Source organism: Podarcis melisellensis (assembly GCF_964234715.1).
Source record: "Podarcis melisellensis genome assembly, chromosome: 16".
NCBI lineage: Eukaryota > Metazoa > Chordata > Lepidosauria > Squamata > Lacertidae > Podarcis > Podarcis melisellensis.
In genome coordinates this window covers 10,215,076-10,230,323 of record NC_138533.1, presented here as the reverse complement: position 1 = coordinate 10,230,323, position 15,248 = coordinate 10,215,076, and the positions used below count along the sequence as shown (strand labels likewise).

Genomic DNA, 15,248 nt, shown 5'->3' with positions numbered 1-15,248 from the left:
ATACATGGAAAAATCAATTCACACGCCACCGTGTGTTTTGATGTTTTCTTCGTCTTCTTTAAGTATACAATGGTACCTCAGGTTACGAACTTAATTCGTTCCAAAGGTCCGTTTTTAACCCAAAACCGTTCTTAACCTGAGGCACGCTTTAGCTAATGGGGCCTCCTGCTGCTGCCATGCCACCGCCACGCAATTTCCGTTTTCATCCTGGGGCAAAGTTTTCAACCCAAAGTACTGTTTCCAGGTTAGCGGAGTTTGTAACCCGAAGTGTTTGTAACACGAGGTACCACTGTATTCTATACTTCAGCAGCTTGCAACTGTCTGAATGTTGAGGATCATTTGGACGAACCTGAATCAAACTCTGGCCTGAACGAGTTTGCTTTGTAAAGGGATGGTCGTTCGCCGGAATCCGTTCCTCTTTGGACGTCTTGAACTTGAACCAAAACGAGTTCCATTTCAGAACGAACTTCCCTAGCTCTGAAAAGCAAATGTTCTTAGGAAACACAAAGGGTTGATGTGCAGAAGGAAGGCAAAGCAGGCATAAATGGAAACAAATTGTCAAGAAGCACATTTATACTTAGGATTCCTTCCAGCTGAGGTTGTGCCAAAGGCATTATGGAAAAGGTGGGTTCTGAGGAGGCCTCCGAATGGAAGGCGGGTGGAGAGAGGCATTATCGTTCCAAAAATGGGGCATCATGAGATCGAGAGAAAAAGAGAAAGAGAGAGATGAGTTGTCTTAGAAGGAAACCAACAGACAGGTGAGAAGGACATAATTAGGGCTGGGCAATATATTAATATATTGTCCAAAACTGGTTTGAAGTCCCTATCATGATATCGGTTTCATAATTTTTGACCTAGCAATATATCACAAACCATAATGTGTGTGTGCGTTTGTGTGCTAATCACACAAAATCACAAGGCATGAAAAACCGTGAAGCCAGCCAAGCTCCATCCTTATTTCAGACATTGTGATATATCAGTATATCGCGATGTTGGTGAACCGGATATTGCGATGTTGAAAATCAGATATCACCCAGCCCTAGACATGGTAAATGGAACCCCTGACCACTAGGTCCAGTCTTTGCTGACTCTGGGGTTGTGGCGCTCATCTCGCTTTATTGGCCGAGGGAGCCGGCGTACAGCTTCCGGGTCATGTCACCAGCATGACTAAGCCGCTTCTGGCGAACCAGAGCAGCGCACGGAAACGACGTTTACCTTCCCACCAGAGCGATACCTATTTATCTACTTGCACTTTGATGTGCTTTCAAACTGCTAAGTTGGCAGGAGCAGGGACCGAGCAATGGGAGCTTACCCCGTCGCGGGGATTCGAACCACCGACCTTCTGATTGGCAAGTCCTAGGCTCTGTGATTTAACCTACAGCGCCACCCAAGTCTAGGCACGATAGATGTGCTTAAAATGCTGCAAGTGGACAAGAGGAAAGTTTCTCTTTCTCTTTCCTATAACGCTGGAATTTGAGGACATCAGATGAAGCCAACTGAGGGGAAGATTCGGGTGTCAGACAAAAGAGTTGTTTCGCCCCTGCAGGGCACCTACTGTGGAACTCACTCCTGCAAGAATTTGTGACGGCCGCTAACCTGGACAGCCGCAAAAGAGAATTTTGTGGAGGATAAGGCTGTCAAAATGCTACTAGCCAGGATGAAAATTGTTCTCCTTCTGCTTTGTGCTGTTGTGGAAGTCCTCCTTCCCCAGCTCTACTCTGTAGGGTCTAGCCCTACTGGTAGCACCTTCCATTGCATGCCGAGCCCCCCCACCAGTGGAAATAAAGACACATGACACAAATATTTAGGTTAATGGGCAAAAAATGGCCACAACTTTATTGGTTACAGGAATGAGCGGTATTGGCTTAGGCAATTACCGACTATCCGACTTCAGCCCGATTGCTTGAAGACCAAGAAGGGTTAACCACCAGTAGGGGGAGACCTGCTGATGCACATCAACTAGGAACTACCCCGGGGTCACCGCTCGGGGGCGTGCCTTAGGCCCTCACCTCCCTAGGCTTCAGACAGGGCCACAACCCCCGGAATCCTTTACTGGAATTGTTATGTACTGAAGTTCTCACCCTGGGCCAGCAGGGGGATACTGTAGATAGTTATGCAAATAAGGGATCGAAAGTGATGTTCAGTGATTGGATAGTTTTAGAAAGTTCCTACAGTAACGTTGTACTGGAGCTCTATATAAGCAGGCTGGCTGAACCCTTCAGTTCAGTTCTGTTCTGGCCTGTGAATAAACAAGAGCTGTTTGAAGAATCACTGTGTCGTCTGATATGTTCACCCACAATTTAACAGGAATACCCTTCGATATTCAGGGGAGGTGATGGCGCTTCCTCCCCCCTTCATCCACATGACAATACCCCTACCAATGCCTAACCACCAATGCCGAGGAAGTTGTGACGATTTGCTGCGAGGCAGGCGAAAAACCAAGCGGCTGGTGCCAATTTGCCAAGTGGTAAAAATTCCTACCAGGCCCCTCAACGGCGACCAACCGAGGCCCATAGCAAGGTCAAAAGGAAAACCTAAAGGGTGGGAGGGTGAGAAACCCGATGAGCTGAGGTGGCAAAAGAGGGAGATCCCCGGCCGCGCCAGTGTGATGTCGCACCAGCCACACACACCCTAGGCCAGCCAATCCCAGGGGATGACGCGGCCAGGGATCCCCTCAATCGTGCGGAGGCTGAGAGCCGGCCCCCGCGCACGTGGAGAGGGCGTGCAGCCTGCAACTCCACCTCCTCTCGAGTTCAGAAGTGGTTTTGTGCACACTTAATCAGCCTGGGGTGGAAGGAAATTGGCCGTCTGAAGATATTCCTCACTGTGACTGTTTTGGGATGGGCCGTGGCTCAGGGGGCACAGTATCTTCTTTCCATGCAGAAGGTCCTGGGTTCGGTCCTCAGCATGTCCAGGTAGGACTACAACCTGTGCAGCCTAGGACCCACGTACCTACGGGACCGCCTCTCCTGGTATGCCCCACGGAGGACCTTAAGGTCCACAAATAACAATACTCTGGACGTCCCGAGCCTGAAGGAGGTTAGATTGGTCTCAACTAGGGCCAGGGCCTTTTCAGTACTGGCCCCGACATGGTGGAACGCTCTGTCACAAGAGAATAGGGCCCTGCGGGACTTGACATCTTTCCGCAGGGCCTGCAAGACAGAGCTGTGCCACCTGGCCTTTGGTTTGGACTCAGTCTGACCCTTATGTTTCCCTCCCCTTATGGTCTTGATTTATCAGCTACTTTAAAATGAGGCTGCATTTTAAATTGCATTTTAACCTGTATTTTAAATTGGTTTTTCCCCCTTTTCCTTCCCATCCCTCTCTTTCCCCCTATTATGTTTTTACTGTGGTTTTATTGGTGTTAGCTGCCCTGAGCCCGGCTCTGGCTGGGGAGGGCAGGGTATAAGTAAAATTTATTATTATTATTATTATTACTGAGCTAGATGGGACAGCGTTCTGGCTTTGTACAAGACACCTTCTTCCTCCATTTCCTGTGTGTGTGTGTCTCTTCCCCTCTCATCTTCCTTAGGGATTTAATGGCCTTCTTTCTCCCCGCCACCCCCCAGATTACCTTCTTCACGCTCCTCTCAGTCCTCGGAGTCATGCTCACCCTGGCTGGCTCCATCCTCTCCTGCCAAAATGCCCAGCAGCAGGTGAAGTCCCTGGAGGCTTGCGAGCCGGTAAGACAACGAGACCGTTATGCGGTCTGGAAGGAGCAGGGGATACGGAGCCTGGACGTCCAGGTGGGGTTTGACGTAGAGCAGAGCTAATACGTTACGTTCTTCCTCCAGCGCAGCCTTCCACAACCGAGTGCTCTCCAGGCATCGCCAAGCTCCCGGCAGAACCCCCTGGCAGCTGGCACGGCTAATGCTGAGGGATGATGGGAGTTGTAGTTCAGCCGTGTTCTTGGACTCCCGCTCTCATCAGCCTCAGCCAGCTTGGTCAATGGTCTTGGATGATGGGAGTTGTAGTTCAACAATGTTATTGGGTTTCCAGCTCCCATCAGCCTCAGCTAACGCAGCCGATGGTTTTGGACGATGGGAGTTGTAGTTCAACAATGTTATTGGGTTTCCGGCTCCCGTCAGCCTCAGCTAGCACAGCCAATGGTTATGGACGATGGGAGTTGTAGTTAAACAACGGTCTTGGATGATGGGAGTTGTAGTTCAACAATGTTATTGGGTTTCCAGCTCCCGTCAGCCTCAGCTAGCACAGCCAATGGTTATGGACGATGGGAGTTGTAGTTCAACGACGGTCTTGGATGATGGGAGTTGTAGTTCAACAATGTTATTGGGTTTCCAGCTCCCGTCAGCCTCAGCTAGCACAGCCAACGGTTATGGACGATGGGAGTTGTAGTTCAACGACGGTCTTGGATGATGGGAGTTGTAGTTCAGCAATGTTCTTGGGCTCCAGTTCTCATCATTCTCAAGCGATGCGGCCAGTGATCAGGGAGAATGACTCCAGCGACATCTGGAGGGCACCTGGTTGGGGAAGGTGGCTTCAAAGGGGGAAAGCAGCTTTCGAAGGGGGCGCTTTGGAGCAGAGGGATTGGGGAGGAGGGCCCACTTAACTCTTTCTCTGCCAGCTGCGCCCCCCCAAACCCCCCCCCGCTGCATCCCTCTTCCCTCTTCCAAGCATGCATGTACCATTTTACATTAGAGTATTTCTTTGCATATTTATAGCAATGGGAATATGAATTGTTTTAGTTACTGCGTAGTTCGGTTTAGTCGTGACAGGGCTGTGGGGACTTGCATGGTTGTGCGCCAAACGCTTCGTGGAAAAGGTGGGTGTGAAAGAAGTAAGAGGGGGGGCTTCAAAAGTTGTTTTGGGGTGGGGGCAATTCCAAGGATAAAGGAGCAACAGGGGAGGAAGGGAGGAGACTACGAGGCCCATGGTGCTGTGCAACTGCGGGCAGGCCCAGAAACCTTGCCTCGGGTTAAAGTACATTTGCCAGCAGCACACTTACAAACTTTTCCTGCCTCCCCAGCAGGGCACCTCTCCATCTCAGCTGTGCCCTTGCTGCCAGCTCGGAAGCTGCGGAAGTAATGCAGAACTGGATCCAAATTGTTCCAAGGTCCGCCTGGTCCTCAAGGTGAGTAAACAAGGATGCTCCTGATCGCAGACGGATCTATTGGCAGTTTTTGATGAAGGTTACATGCTGCATCCGACGTTTTATAGGAGGTGTGTGTGTATGCGTATGTGTGTGTGAATGTGAATGAGAGTGTAAGAAACAAAAATCTGCCCTTATTCCCTTATGGGGTATACAAGAGCCCTCATAGAGTCCTTTGTAGGTTCTCCATTGGTGGAGAAAATAACAGAGGCCAACCAGAGAATATTGAGAAGCAAAGCAGCTAGTAAGCCTGATCTTTATTGACTGTTGCAACAGGGTGCTCCCCTCACATACAGGAAAGGAGGAGGACCCAGAACAAAGGTGTGCCTGCCCTTATATAGACATTTTAAATTGCCCGCCCTGGAGTCCAAGACCACCCCCAGAAACTTCATACATACATCACAGAAGGGGTGTAGCTCAAGACCACCCTCCAGATACATCATACCTACATCACAAAAAGGGCGGTCTACAACAGAAATCTGAGTGCATTGTTTATCTCCTGTCCGGCAGGTTACCTGTTAATGGTCACTTGATTGGATTACCTGGGGAGCCTGGCCAGTCTTTTGTAATGATAAATACTTAGTTTCCTGAGCCAGGTCACAGGGTCACCCTATTCATACACAGACATACCCTTAAGACGGGATTTGTGAACAAAAGGACAATGGGGAGGCTTTTCCATTTTCCTTTGACCTAGCAGAGAAATATTTGAGGTCAATTTGGGAGGGACAAAATGGTTTCAGGAATTTTTCTGTGGGGTTTCAGACATGTGGTTTATATATGCAGTTATGAACATTTATTATATATATATATATATAAGACCTTAAATTTTTTATTTCAAGAGAAAGAAGGAGATTAGGCTTCTGAGATTTAAGTGGGTCTTTCCCCCGCGACGTTGTGTTGTAGAATAAATGGAGCCTGAGGCCAGTGGCTTTCAAATTTCAGCCGTGCCCTGTTGGATGCCAAAATTTGGCGCCCCTTTGCCTCTTGCCGCATTACATCATTGTGGTGGCACTCAGTGTGGGCAAACCAGCCACACTCCCCGAAATCTGCCTCTTCTGAGGCCGCTTTTATACCATGCATTTAAAGTACCACAACACCACTCTAAACAGAATCCTGGGACCTGTAGTTTGTTTAGGGCACCGAGAGTTGTTGATTTTTAATATTCTGTTGGGAGCTGCCAGGGTGGCTGGGGAAGCCCAGCCAGATGGGTGGGTATAAATAAATTGTTATTATTATTATTATTATTAGGCAGCCCCTATTCCCCTCACAAAACTACAATTCCCACAGTGGCTTACAGTCACATAATGCTTCAAATCCATGACGTCAACATAGCCTCAGTCCTTTATTCTGCATGGTCCACACACAATCTAGCTTAAAGCGGCCCAGACTCTCGGACCAAATGGACCGCAAGAGAACTCCGACACAGAACCTTTGGGCCACGCACTGAATTAAATTCCCATATCGTACATTAAGGTGCTTGCAATATATTTAATATTACTAGATATACACAGTTATATTTAATTAAATATATGAAATACACAGTTAATACGTACACAGCAAGGCTATAATAATTTTTAATGTCAATAATTAAATACATGTTACCAGTAATCAGACTTGATTTTTTAGATTTTTAAGGTGTTTTTTTCTTGAGGGCGGCCAAAAAAGGCCCGGGGGACACAAGCAGAGGTTGGACTACCCGAATCTAGATCTTTTGGCCATTTGTTTGCTCTTGAAAGGCCCTTATTGAGAAACTGATTTTGTTCTGAAAATAAAAACTCGTGGCAGATTGCTTATGTATTACTCTGTGATGTGTAAAACAGATGTAAGTTGTCCTGCAATGGTGTGTTTGTGTGTGTGTGTGTGTGTGTGTGTGTGTGTGTGTGTCCCACACCAGCCCAGTGCAGTTGTGGGTGGGCAGTTCAATCGCCAATTCCTTCTTCATTAAGGTTACCAGATTTTTTTTTCAATGAGTCCTGTTATGTACTGAAGTTCTCACCCCGGGCCAGCAGGGGGATACCGTAGATAGTTTTCACTCAGGTCTGCATATGCAAATAAGGAATTGAAAGTGACGTTCAGTGATTGGATAGTTACAGAAAGTTGTTACTGTTGCTTTGTAGTTGAGCTCTATATAAAGCAGGTTGGCTGAACCCTTCAGTTCAGTTCTGTTCTGGCCTGTGAATAAACAAGAGCTGTCTGAAGAATCGCTGTGTGGTCTGATATGTTCGCCCACAACTTAACAAATCCAGGGACACTTTTCAGCTTCAATGGATTTTGTATGGGGACTGGTTTGTAAATCCGGGGACTGTCCCCGGGAAACGGGGACGTCTGGTAACCTTATTTTTCAGTCACTTGGGGCCTGGGCAGGGAGGAAAAGGCATGGATAGCCAATCCGGTCAAGGGAAGGTTTTCCAAATGTGTATCAACTTGATGGCAGGACCTAGAATCAAATCTAGATGAAAAGCAGTGTGTTTAGGGTCTGCAACGAGCTCTTCTGGGTCGAGGAAAGCTACCTTTGTGTGCTGCAAACGGGTTAGTGTCTAGGCAGCCAGACTTATCATCAAGTGTTCCTTTGCAACCGCAGTGACAATGATCTGTTTTGACACCCCCCCACCTCCCCCTTCCCTGCCCCTTCAGGACCTCCTCTTCAGTGTGTGTGGCCTGACTGTTTTCGCCATCGTGGTCTGTACCCTCTCTGCCATTATGTGTTGCATCCAAATCTTCTCTTTCGACATCCTCTATGCGGTGAGTTCCAGAGACGGGCGGCCTGCTCCCAGCTTGCCTCAGATTCACTTGGGAACAATCTGAGCGCTTTCAAAACCTCTCCTTATCCTCTCAAAATCTTTTCAGGGCTGTCTTTCACACTCTCATTGACTGCAAACTCACTGCCAGTTTAGAAATAATAATTTAAATTTATTTTATTTAATTTTTTTTAAAAAAACTAACATTAACATTAAAAATTAAATTAACCTGTTTTTTCTCCTGAAATAAAATGGTTTTAATTAGGTGCCTGAAACTCATCAGGGACAGCAGCTTCTGTGACTTCTTGTGGGAGGGAGTTCCACAGAGTTGCACCCACAACACTGGAGGCACAATTCCTTGTTGATGTGTCGTGGTTCTTCCAAAGAATCCTGGGAACTGTAGTTGACCCCTTGCGAAGCAACAATTCCCAGCACCCCCAGCAAACTACAGTTCTCAGGAGTCTTCATTTGGATGTGACTCTTAGACAAGTTTCCCAGGTTCTGATAAATCCAATTTCTGGGCTTCTTTGGGACTGATGGGTTGCAAATTATGCCCAGGAAACAGACTTAACCCCAGGGCTGCATACCCACCATACATTTAAAGCACACACCCGCTTAAAGAAATCTGGAAACCGTAGTTTGTTAAGGGTGCGGGAGGGATAGACTAAAAGTTCCCAAGATCCTTTGAGGGATGCCGTGTGCTTTAGACCAGTGTTTCCCAACCTTGGGCCTCCAGCTGTTTTTGGACTACAACTCCCATCATCCATAGCTAGCAGGACCAGTGGTCAGGGATGATGGGAATTGTAGTTCAAAAACAGCTGGAGGCCCAAGGTTGGGAAACACTGCTCTAGACACATGGTGTGTATCCAGCCTATGTCAACAAGAGAAAGGGCTCCTCAGAACATCAGGGGCCTTTCAGATCTTGCCCAACCCCCTCACTTACCCTGTTTTCTGTCTCCTTCCACAGCTGTCCCCTCCACGTTCCAGCTCCGTGACGCTGGATTGCACGTCACCCCCGGACACGTTCTTGCAGCATATGTTGGACCTGGAAGAGTTTGTTCCCCCAGTGCCACCTCCGCCCTATTACCCTCCAGAGTACACCTGCAGTTCAGAGACGGATGCCCAAAGGTGTGTGTGGGGGGTTTGGAGAGGTGGGGGAGATAAGAGGGGGAGCCTGGGAGCAGTTTGGGGGACAAAGAGGCTGAGGATGGAAAGAAGTCTTCCTTGTTTTTAAATACAGAGGTACCTTGGTTCTCAAACAGCTTACCGTATTTTTCGCTCTATAAGACGCACTTTTCCCCTCCTAAAAAGTAAGGGGAAATGTGTGTGCGTCTTACGGAGCGAATGCAGGCTGCGGAACTATCCCAGAAGCCAGGAGAGCAAGAGGGATCGATCCCTCTTGCTCTCGTGGCTTCACTTCACTGGAGAGCCACTGCGCAGCTTTCCCTCTCTGCGCAGCACCCCTTTAGCGAAGGAGCCCCTTCCGTTTCTCCTCCCGCTTTGCTGGAGAGTCGCTGAGCAGAGAGGGAGAGAACATTTTTTTCCTTGTTCTCCTCTAAAACTAGGTGCGTCTTATAGAGCGGAAAATACGGTAGTTGTCGAACAAATCGGCTCCCAAACGCTGCAAACCCAGAAGTAAGAGTTCCGGTGTGCTGGTCCCAAGGGTTAATCGTGCGGCGAGGTCCAAGTCCAGTCAGAGGTTGACAGTGTGGTATGGAGGCTGTCCGTCAAAGCTGAAGCGGGGTCCAAGACAGGGAGTCGGGTGAGGTCAGGAACTCTGGCAGAAGAGCAGGACAGGGTGCAGGCAGGAACAGGCTAACAACAACATTGCTCCCGCAACTTGGGACTGGGGCTGGCCGGCTTTTATCTGCCCCGAGGCATAGGGCAGCCCCGGTCCACAGGTGACTCGCCTCTCCTGGCCTGGAGGTGAGCACTCATCCTGCGGGAACTTAGTTCCCTCTGCCTCTCTGCCCTGAGCCTCTGCAGCTCAGGAGAGGCTGGAGGGTTACCGGACCCAGAGGCAACCTCCTCTTCCCCTGACGGGGCTGAGAGTGGAGCACCTGCAGGCAATGGGTCCTCCACCCCCTCAGGAGCCAGAGCGGACTCAGCTGGTGCCTGCACCTGAGGATCCAGCACAGGTGAGGACCCTTCAGGCTCAGGCCCCAGCCCCGGCTCAGCTGGTTCTGGAGGCAGGGAATCCTGTGCAGGCTGGGATTCCTCAGGTTCAGCCTCCGAGTCCGAATCCCAGGCCATCACATCCGGTCTGTGAATGTTTTTCGGAACCCAAACATTCGACGCTGCTTCCGCGTTAATCAGAAGCCGCACCTTGGTTTTCGAATGGTTTCGGGAGTCGAATGGACACCCGGAATGGATTAGGTTCGAGAACCCAGGTACCACTATATGCAGGTTTCTAGTCCTTATTGATGCAAAATGCAGGCTTGAAACTGTACGGATCAACCAAAATGGTCAAAGGCCTGGAAACGATGCCTTATGAGGAACGGCTAAGGGAGCTGGGCATGTTTAGCCTGGAGAAGAGGAGGTTAAGGGGTGATATGATAGCCATGTTCAAATATATAAAAGGATGTCACATAGAGGAGGGAGAAAGGTTGTTTTCTGCTGCTCCAGAGAAGCGGACACGGAGCAATGGATCCAAACTACAAGAAAGAAGATTCCACCTAAACATTAGGAAGATCTTCCTGACAGTAAGAGCTGTTCGACAGTGGAATTTGCTGCCAAGGAGTGTGGTGGAGTCTCCTTCTTTGGAGGTCTTTAAGCAGATGCTTGACAACCATATGTCAGGAGTGCTCTGGTGGTGTTTCCTGCTTGGCAGGGGGTTGGACTCCATGGCCCTTGTGGTCTCTTCCAACTCTAGGATTCTAGGATTGTGTGTCTCTCACAGGTGGAGATGGGCTTCAGAGCATCTCATCTGTTACTTTTTAAAAACTAATGCTTCCCTCCCCACCCCACTGTTTTCACTGCATACCATTCTGACCTCCTTAAGGGAAAGAGTGAGATATAAATGCATAACCAAGAAGGAAAGTGTGTCATGGACAATGAGGTTATTATTTCTCCCCCTGACAGCATAACCTACAATGGTTCAATGGACAGCCCGGTTCCTCTCTACCCCACCGACTTCCCTCCCAGTTACGAGGCCGTCATGGGACTCCACGGAGACAGCCAGGTATTACATTGGTACAATTCAAGGCAGGAAGGTCTTCCTTTGGGTAGTGGTGGACTTACGTGTTTGTAGCCCTGAAGCTTGAAGTGTCTTGGGGACCCCTTTGCAACCAGCAACGAGGTCTGGGTAGCCCCTGCTACCTGGTTACAAGGGGGTTGTTCCATGACAGATTACCACACCTTTACAATATCTGGGCTATATATATATATCAATATATTCCAGGTTCTTTCCCTGGAGGGAAACCAATGTCTTCCTAGAGGAAGTGAAGGAGACTTGAGATAATAATAATAATAATAATAATAATAATAATAATAATATATGCCACCCATCTAACTGGCTTGCTCCAGACACTCTAGGCAGCTCTCAACAGAAAATAGTAAAAGTACAACACAACAACAAACATTAAAAATTTCCCAATACAGGGCTGCCTTTAGATGTCTTCTAAAAGTCAGAGACCGTTTTACCTCGGTTTTCAAACTCGAACACCGTAAACCCGGAAGTAAATGCTTCGGTTTTCGAATGTGCTTCAGAAGTCGAACTGTAAACACGGCTTCCGTATTCAGTTTTTCGCATTGAGATTTCCATTTTGAGGCTTCCGTTTTGAGTTTTCGGTTTTCAAACGTTTCGGAACTCAAACGGTCTTCCAGAACGGATTACGTTCGAAAACTGAGGTACCACGGCAGTTGTTTATCTCCTTGACATCTGATGGGAGGGCGTTATACAGGGTGGGTGCCACTACCGAGAAGGCCCTCTGCCTGGTTCCCTGTAACTTCGCTTCTCGCAGGGAGGGAACTGCCAGAAGGCCCCTGGCGCTGGACCTCGGTGTCCGGCCTGAGCAGTGGGGGTGGAGAAACTCCTTCAAGTATACTGGACCGAGGTCATTTAGGGCTTTAAAGGTCAGCACCAACACTTTGAACTGTGCTCAGAAATGTACTGGGAGCCATTGCAGGTCTTAGGACCGGTCGTAAGCTAGTTTCTATCACCTGGCCAGGCAAGTGAGAGACATGGCTGCAATGTGATGGGACACATTTCAGCCAGGCAAGAACCCGTGAGGAAGGCTTGAAGCAGGGCCCAGTAGAGGGTGTGGCTTGGGGAAGAGTCATGAGGGCCAGAAAGAGAGGCTTGGAGGGGCCGCATTCAGCCCCCAGGGGCGAGGTGTTCCCGAGTTTGCTGCTCACCAACGTTTTCTGCCTTTGCTCTGCAGGTGACTCTGTTTGACTCGCAGTTTACAGATACCTCACACGGTCCTTGTTCCTGCAACCGGGTCCCATCTGTTGTCCTCAGTGGTGAAGGTAAGGACCTTTGTAGGCATGCATCCCTAACGATGGACCTGGGTGGACCAGATCTCTGACAGGTACAGTGAGGGGGGAAAGTATTTGATCCCCTGCTAAATTTGTCTGTTTGCCCTCTGACGAAGGAATGACCAGTCCATAATTTTAATGGTAGGTTTATTGTAGCTGTGAGAGACAGAATAACAACAGGAAAACCCCCAGAAACCCAGAAGACAAAAGTCAGAGATTGATGTGCATTATAATGAGTGATGGGCGATGGGAGAAGGGCGATGGCAAACTTAGACAGCATCTTCAAAAGCAGAGACATCACCTTGCCAACAAAGGTCCGTATAGTTAAAGCCATGGTTTTCCCAGTAGTGATGTATGGAAGTGAGAGCTGGACCATAAAGAAGGCTGATCGCCGAAGAATTTATGCTTTTGAATTATGGTCCTGGAGGAGACTCTTGAGAGTCCCATGGACTGCAAGAAGATCAAACCTATCCATTCTGAAGGAAATCAGCCCTGAGTGCTCACTGGAAGGACAGAGCCTGAAGCTGAGGCTCCAATACTGTGGCCACCTCATGAGAAGAGAAGACTCCCTGGCAAAGACCCTGATGTTGGGAAAGATGGAGGGTACAAGGAGAAGGGGACGACAGAGGACGAGATGGTTGGATGGTGTTCTCGAAGCTACAAACATGAGTTTGACCAAACTGCGGGAGGCAGTGGAAGACAGGAGTGCCTGGCGTGCTCTGGTCCAGGGGGTCACGAAGAGGCGGACATGACTAAACAACAACAACAACAATGAGTGAAATAAATATTTGATCCCCTATCAACCAGACAGATGTCAGGCTGCCTGGTATCTTCACTGTATGTAACGAGCTGAGATTAGAAGCACCTGCTGCAAGGGAGAGGTCTTACCTGTAATCCCAGCTCCTTACAGTACCTGTACGAAAGACACCTGTCGACAGGAGCAATCAATTCAGCAGATTCCAAAGTAGCCACCATGACCAAGACCAAAGAGCTGTCCAAGGATGTCAGGGACAAGATTGTAGCATGTATTTTGATGAAGTGATCTGGAATATTTGCTTTGCTGTCCCCTCCCCCACCCAAAAAATTCCTGCGGACACCTGTACTTGGTTGCCCCCCTCTAGGCAGGGGAGAAATTTGATTTCACTTCGCATTCAAAGGCCTAATTGGTACTTTGCGGAACTATACGTGAATCCACACTTCAGAATCCACACTTTTCCAGGTTTTGCATTGCATTTCTCCAGTGAAGTAATGTGTGGATGAATATGAGCACCAGATGACTGTTTTGATAGACAGTACATTCATATTTCTATCTCCTGCCCATCGAAATGTGATTCACCCTATTGCGTTTGTTTTGTTGCTTTCTAAACTATGTGCAAAATGAGAAAAGAGTATTTTTAACAAAATGAAACATGCATTCACTAAGACAAAATGTCCATAAAAGGCATACACTCGTGTAATGGTTCTAGGGGGTTGCTTGTGCGTAAGCTGCCGCCACTCCTGGCTAGGTTGCCTGGTTGAACCCTTTCTCTCTGGACAGCCTTTTACTCATGGCTGTCTCAGTCGCTGGCAGAATCCGTCAGTGGGTGTTTCTTGAACTTCTTCCAGCAAAGAAGTTCTTTGACGCCAAGTCTCCTCCTACTCTCCCTGCGCGGAAGTCTTCTGCGCAGGGAGGGTGTGGGCAGCAGAGTACCCGTGCTCTCCCCACTGGTCTCCGGTAAAGAGTCCTGGAGCCTCCTCTCCGATTCCCCCATCTGCCCCCCTTCTCCACTGGTGTTACGCTGATTTCCTTCCCCAGCAGATGGGCTGCCTCTCTCCCTGCTGGGACCCTCTCCGGCATCCCTCTGGAGCCTTCCCTCCACCTCTGGCTCCGATGGCAGTTCCCTGACAACTCATGAAAAGAACACACCCAAAAATGCATTATATACGGGGAAATTGCTTTCCCAAGATGCACATGATAGGGGGAATTGCATATAAAAATGTGCACACAGGGAATTTGTGCTAGAATGCGGATGAGTTTAATGAGGACTTCACTTTCTTTTTCTTTTTGGTAATAATTTTTATTTGGTTTTGCTTATTTTCATACCACCATACATCCGAAGTTACAAGATTCTCCCAAATCTCTGGACCCCCCACCTTCCCCTCGATGGGTTCTGTTATTAAACCTTTCCTACTGCATCTTTTCAAAACAAACCAAGTTGTTGGTTTTTTTAAGTAACTCCATTATATCCATAGTTCTTGTTACATTACAAGTGTTATTGCAATCCTGCTAAAGTTTTCAGCTGCTTACAGTGACCTTTAAGGTAAATTGTAAATTTCCCCCACTCCTTATTAAATTTTTGGTCTTTCTGGTTCCGGAGCTTTCTGGTCAGTTTTGCCATTTCGGCATAGTCCAACAGCTTCATTTGCCATTCTTCTCTGGAAAGAACAAAGACGGGAACGATAAAAATCCCAAACTAGCATGGGAGAACGGGACCTGAGATGGGGAATATGCAAAACAGAGAGGGCTGCAAATGGACAGATTTAATATTAATATTAAAAATAATTTATTATTTATACCCCGCCCATCTGGCTGGTCCTCCCAGCCACTCTGGGCGGCTTCCAACAAAACACCAAAATACAATAACCTATTAAACATTAAAAGCTTCCCTAAACAGGGCTGCCTTTAGATGTCTTCTAAAAGTTTGGTAGTTATTTTTCTCATTGACATCTGGTGGGAGGGCATTCCACAGGGCGGGGGCCACTACCGAGAAGGCCCTCTGCCTGGTTCCCTGTAACCTGGCTTCTCGCAGTGAGGGAACCGCCAGAAGGCCCTTGGCGATGGACCTCAGCATCCGGGCTGGACGATGAGGGTGGAAACGCTCCTTCAGGTATACTGGACCGAGGCCGTTTACGGCTTTAAAGGTCAGCACCAACACTTTGAA

General features: G+C 48.4%; 2 protein-coding genes across 5 annotated transcripts in view; both read left to right on the top strand.

The window, feature by feature from the left end:
- The window catches only part of LOC309358446 (lysosomal acid glucosylceramidase-like), a 165,852-nt gene that overhangs the window by 12,249 nt on the left and 138,355 nt on the right, over positions 1–15,248 (top strand). The gene's annotated exons all lie outside the window — the stretch shown is intronic.
- The window catches only part of ENTREP3 (endosomal transmembrane epsin interactor 3), a 34,839-nt gene that overhangs the window by 6,873 nt on the left and 12,718 nt on the right, over positions 1–15,248 (top strand). The window contains exons 4-9 of one of the 4 annotated variants that reach the window (XM_081891480.1): positions 3,570–3,746; positions 4,991–5,092; positions 7,745–7,852; positions 8,816–8,976; positions 10,930–11,029; positions 12,231–12,318. In XM_081891480.1, the coding sequence (XP_081747606.1) occupies positions 3,570–3,746; positions 4,991–5,092; positions 7,745–7,852; positions 8,816–8,976; positions 10,930–11,029; positions 12,231–12,318 (736 nt within the window). Of the gene's footprint in view, positions 1–3,569; positions 3,747–4,987; positions 5,093–7,744; positions 7,853–8,815; positions 8,977–10,929; positions 11,030–12,230; positions 12,319–15,248 lie in introns of all 4 variants that reach the window. The other 3 variants (XM_081891479.1, XM_081891482.1, XM_081891481.1) reach the window with 3 other exon arrangements.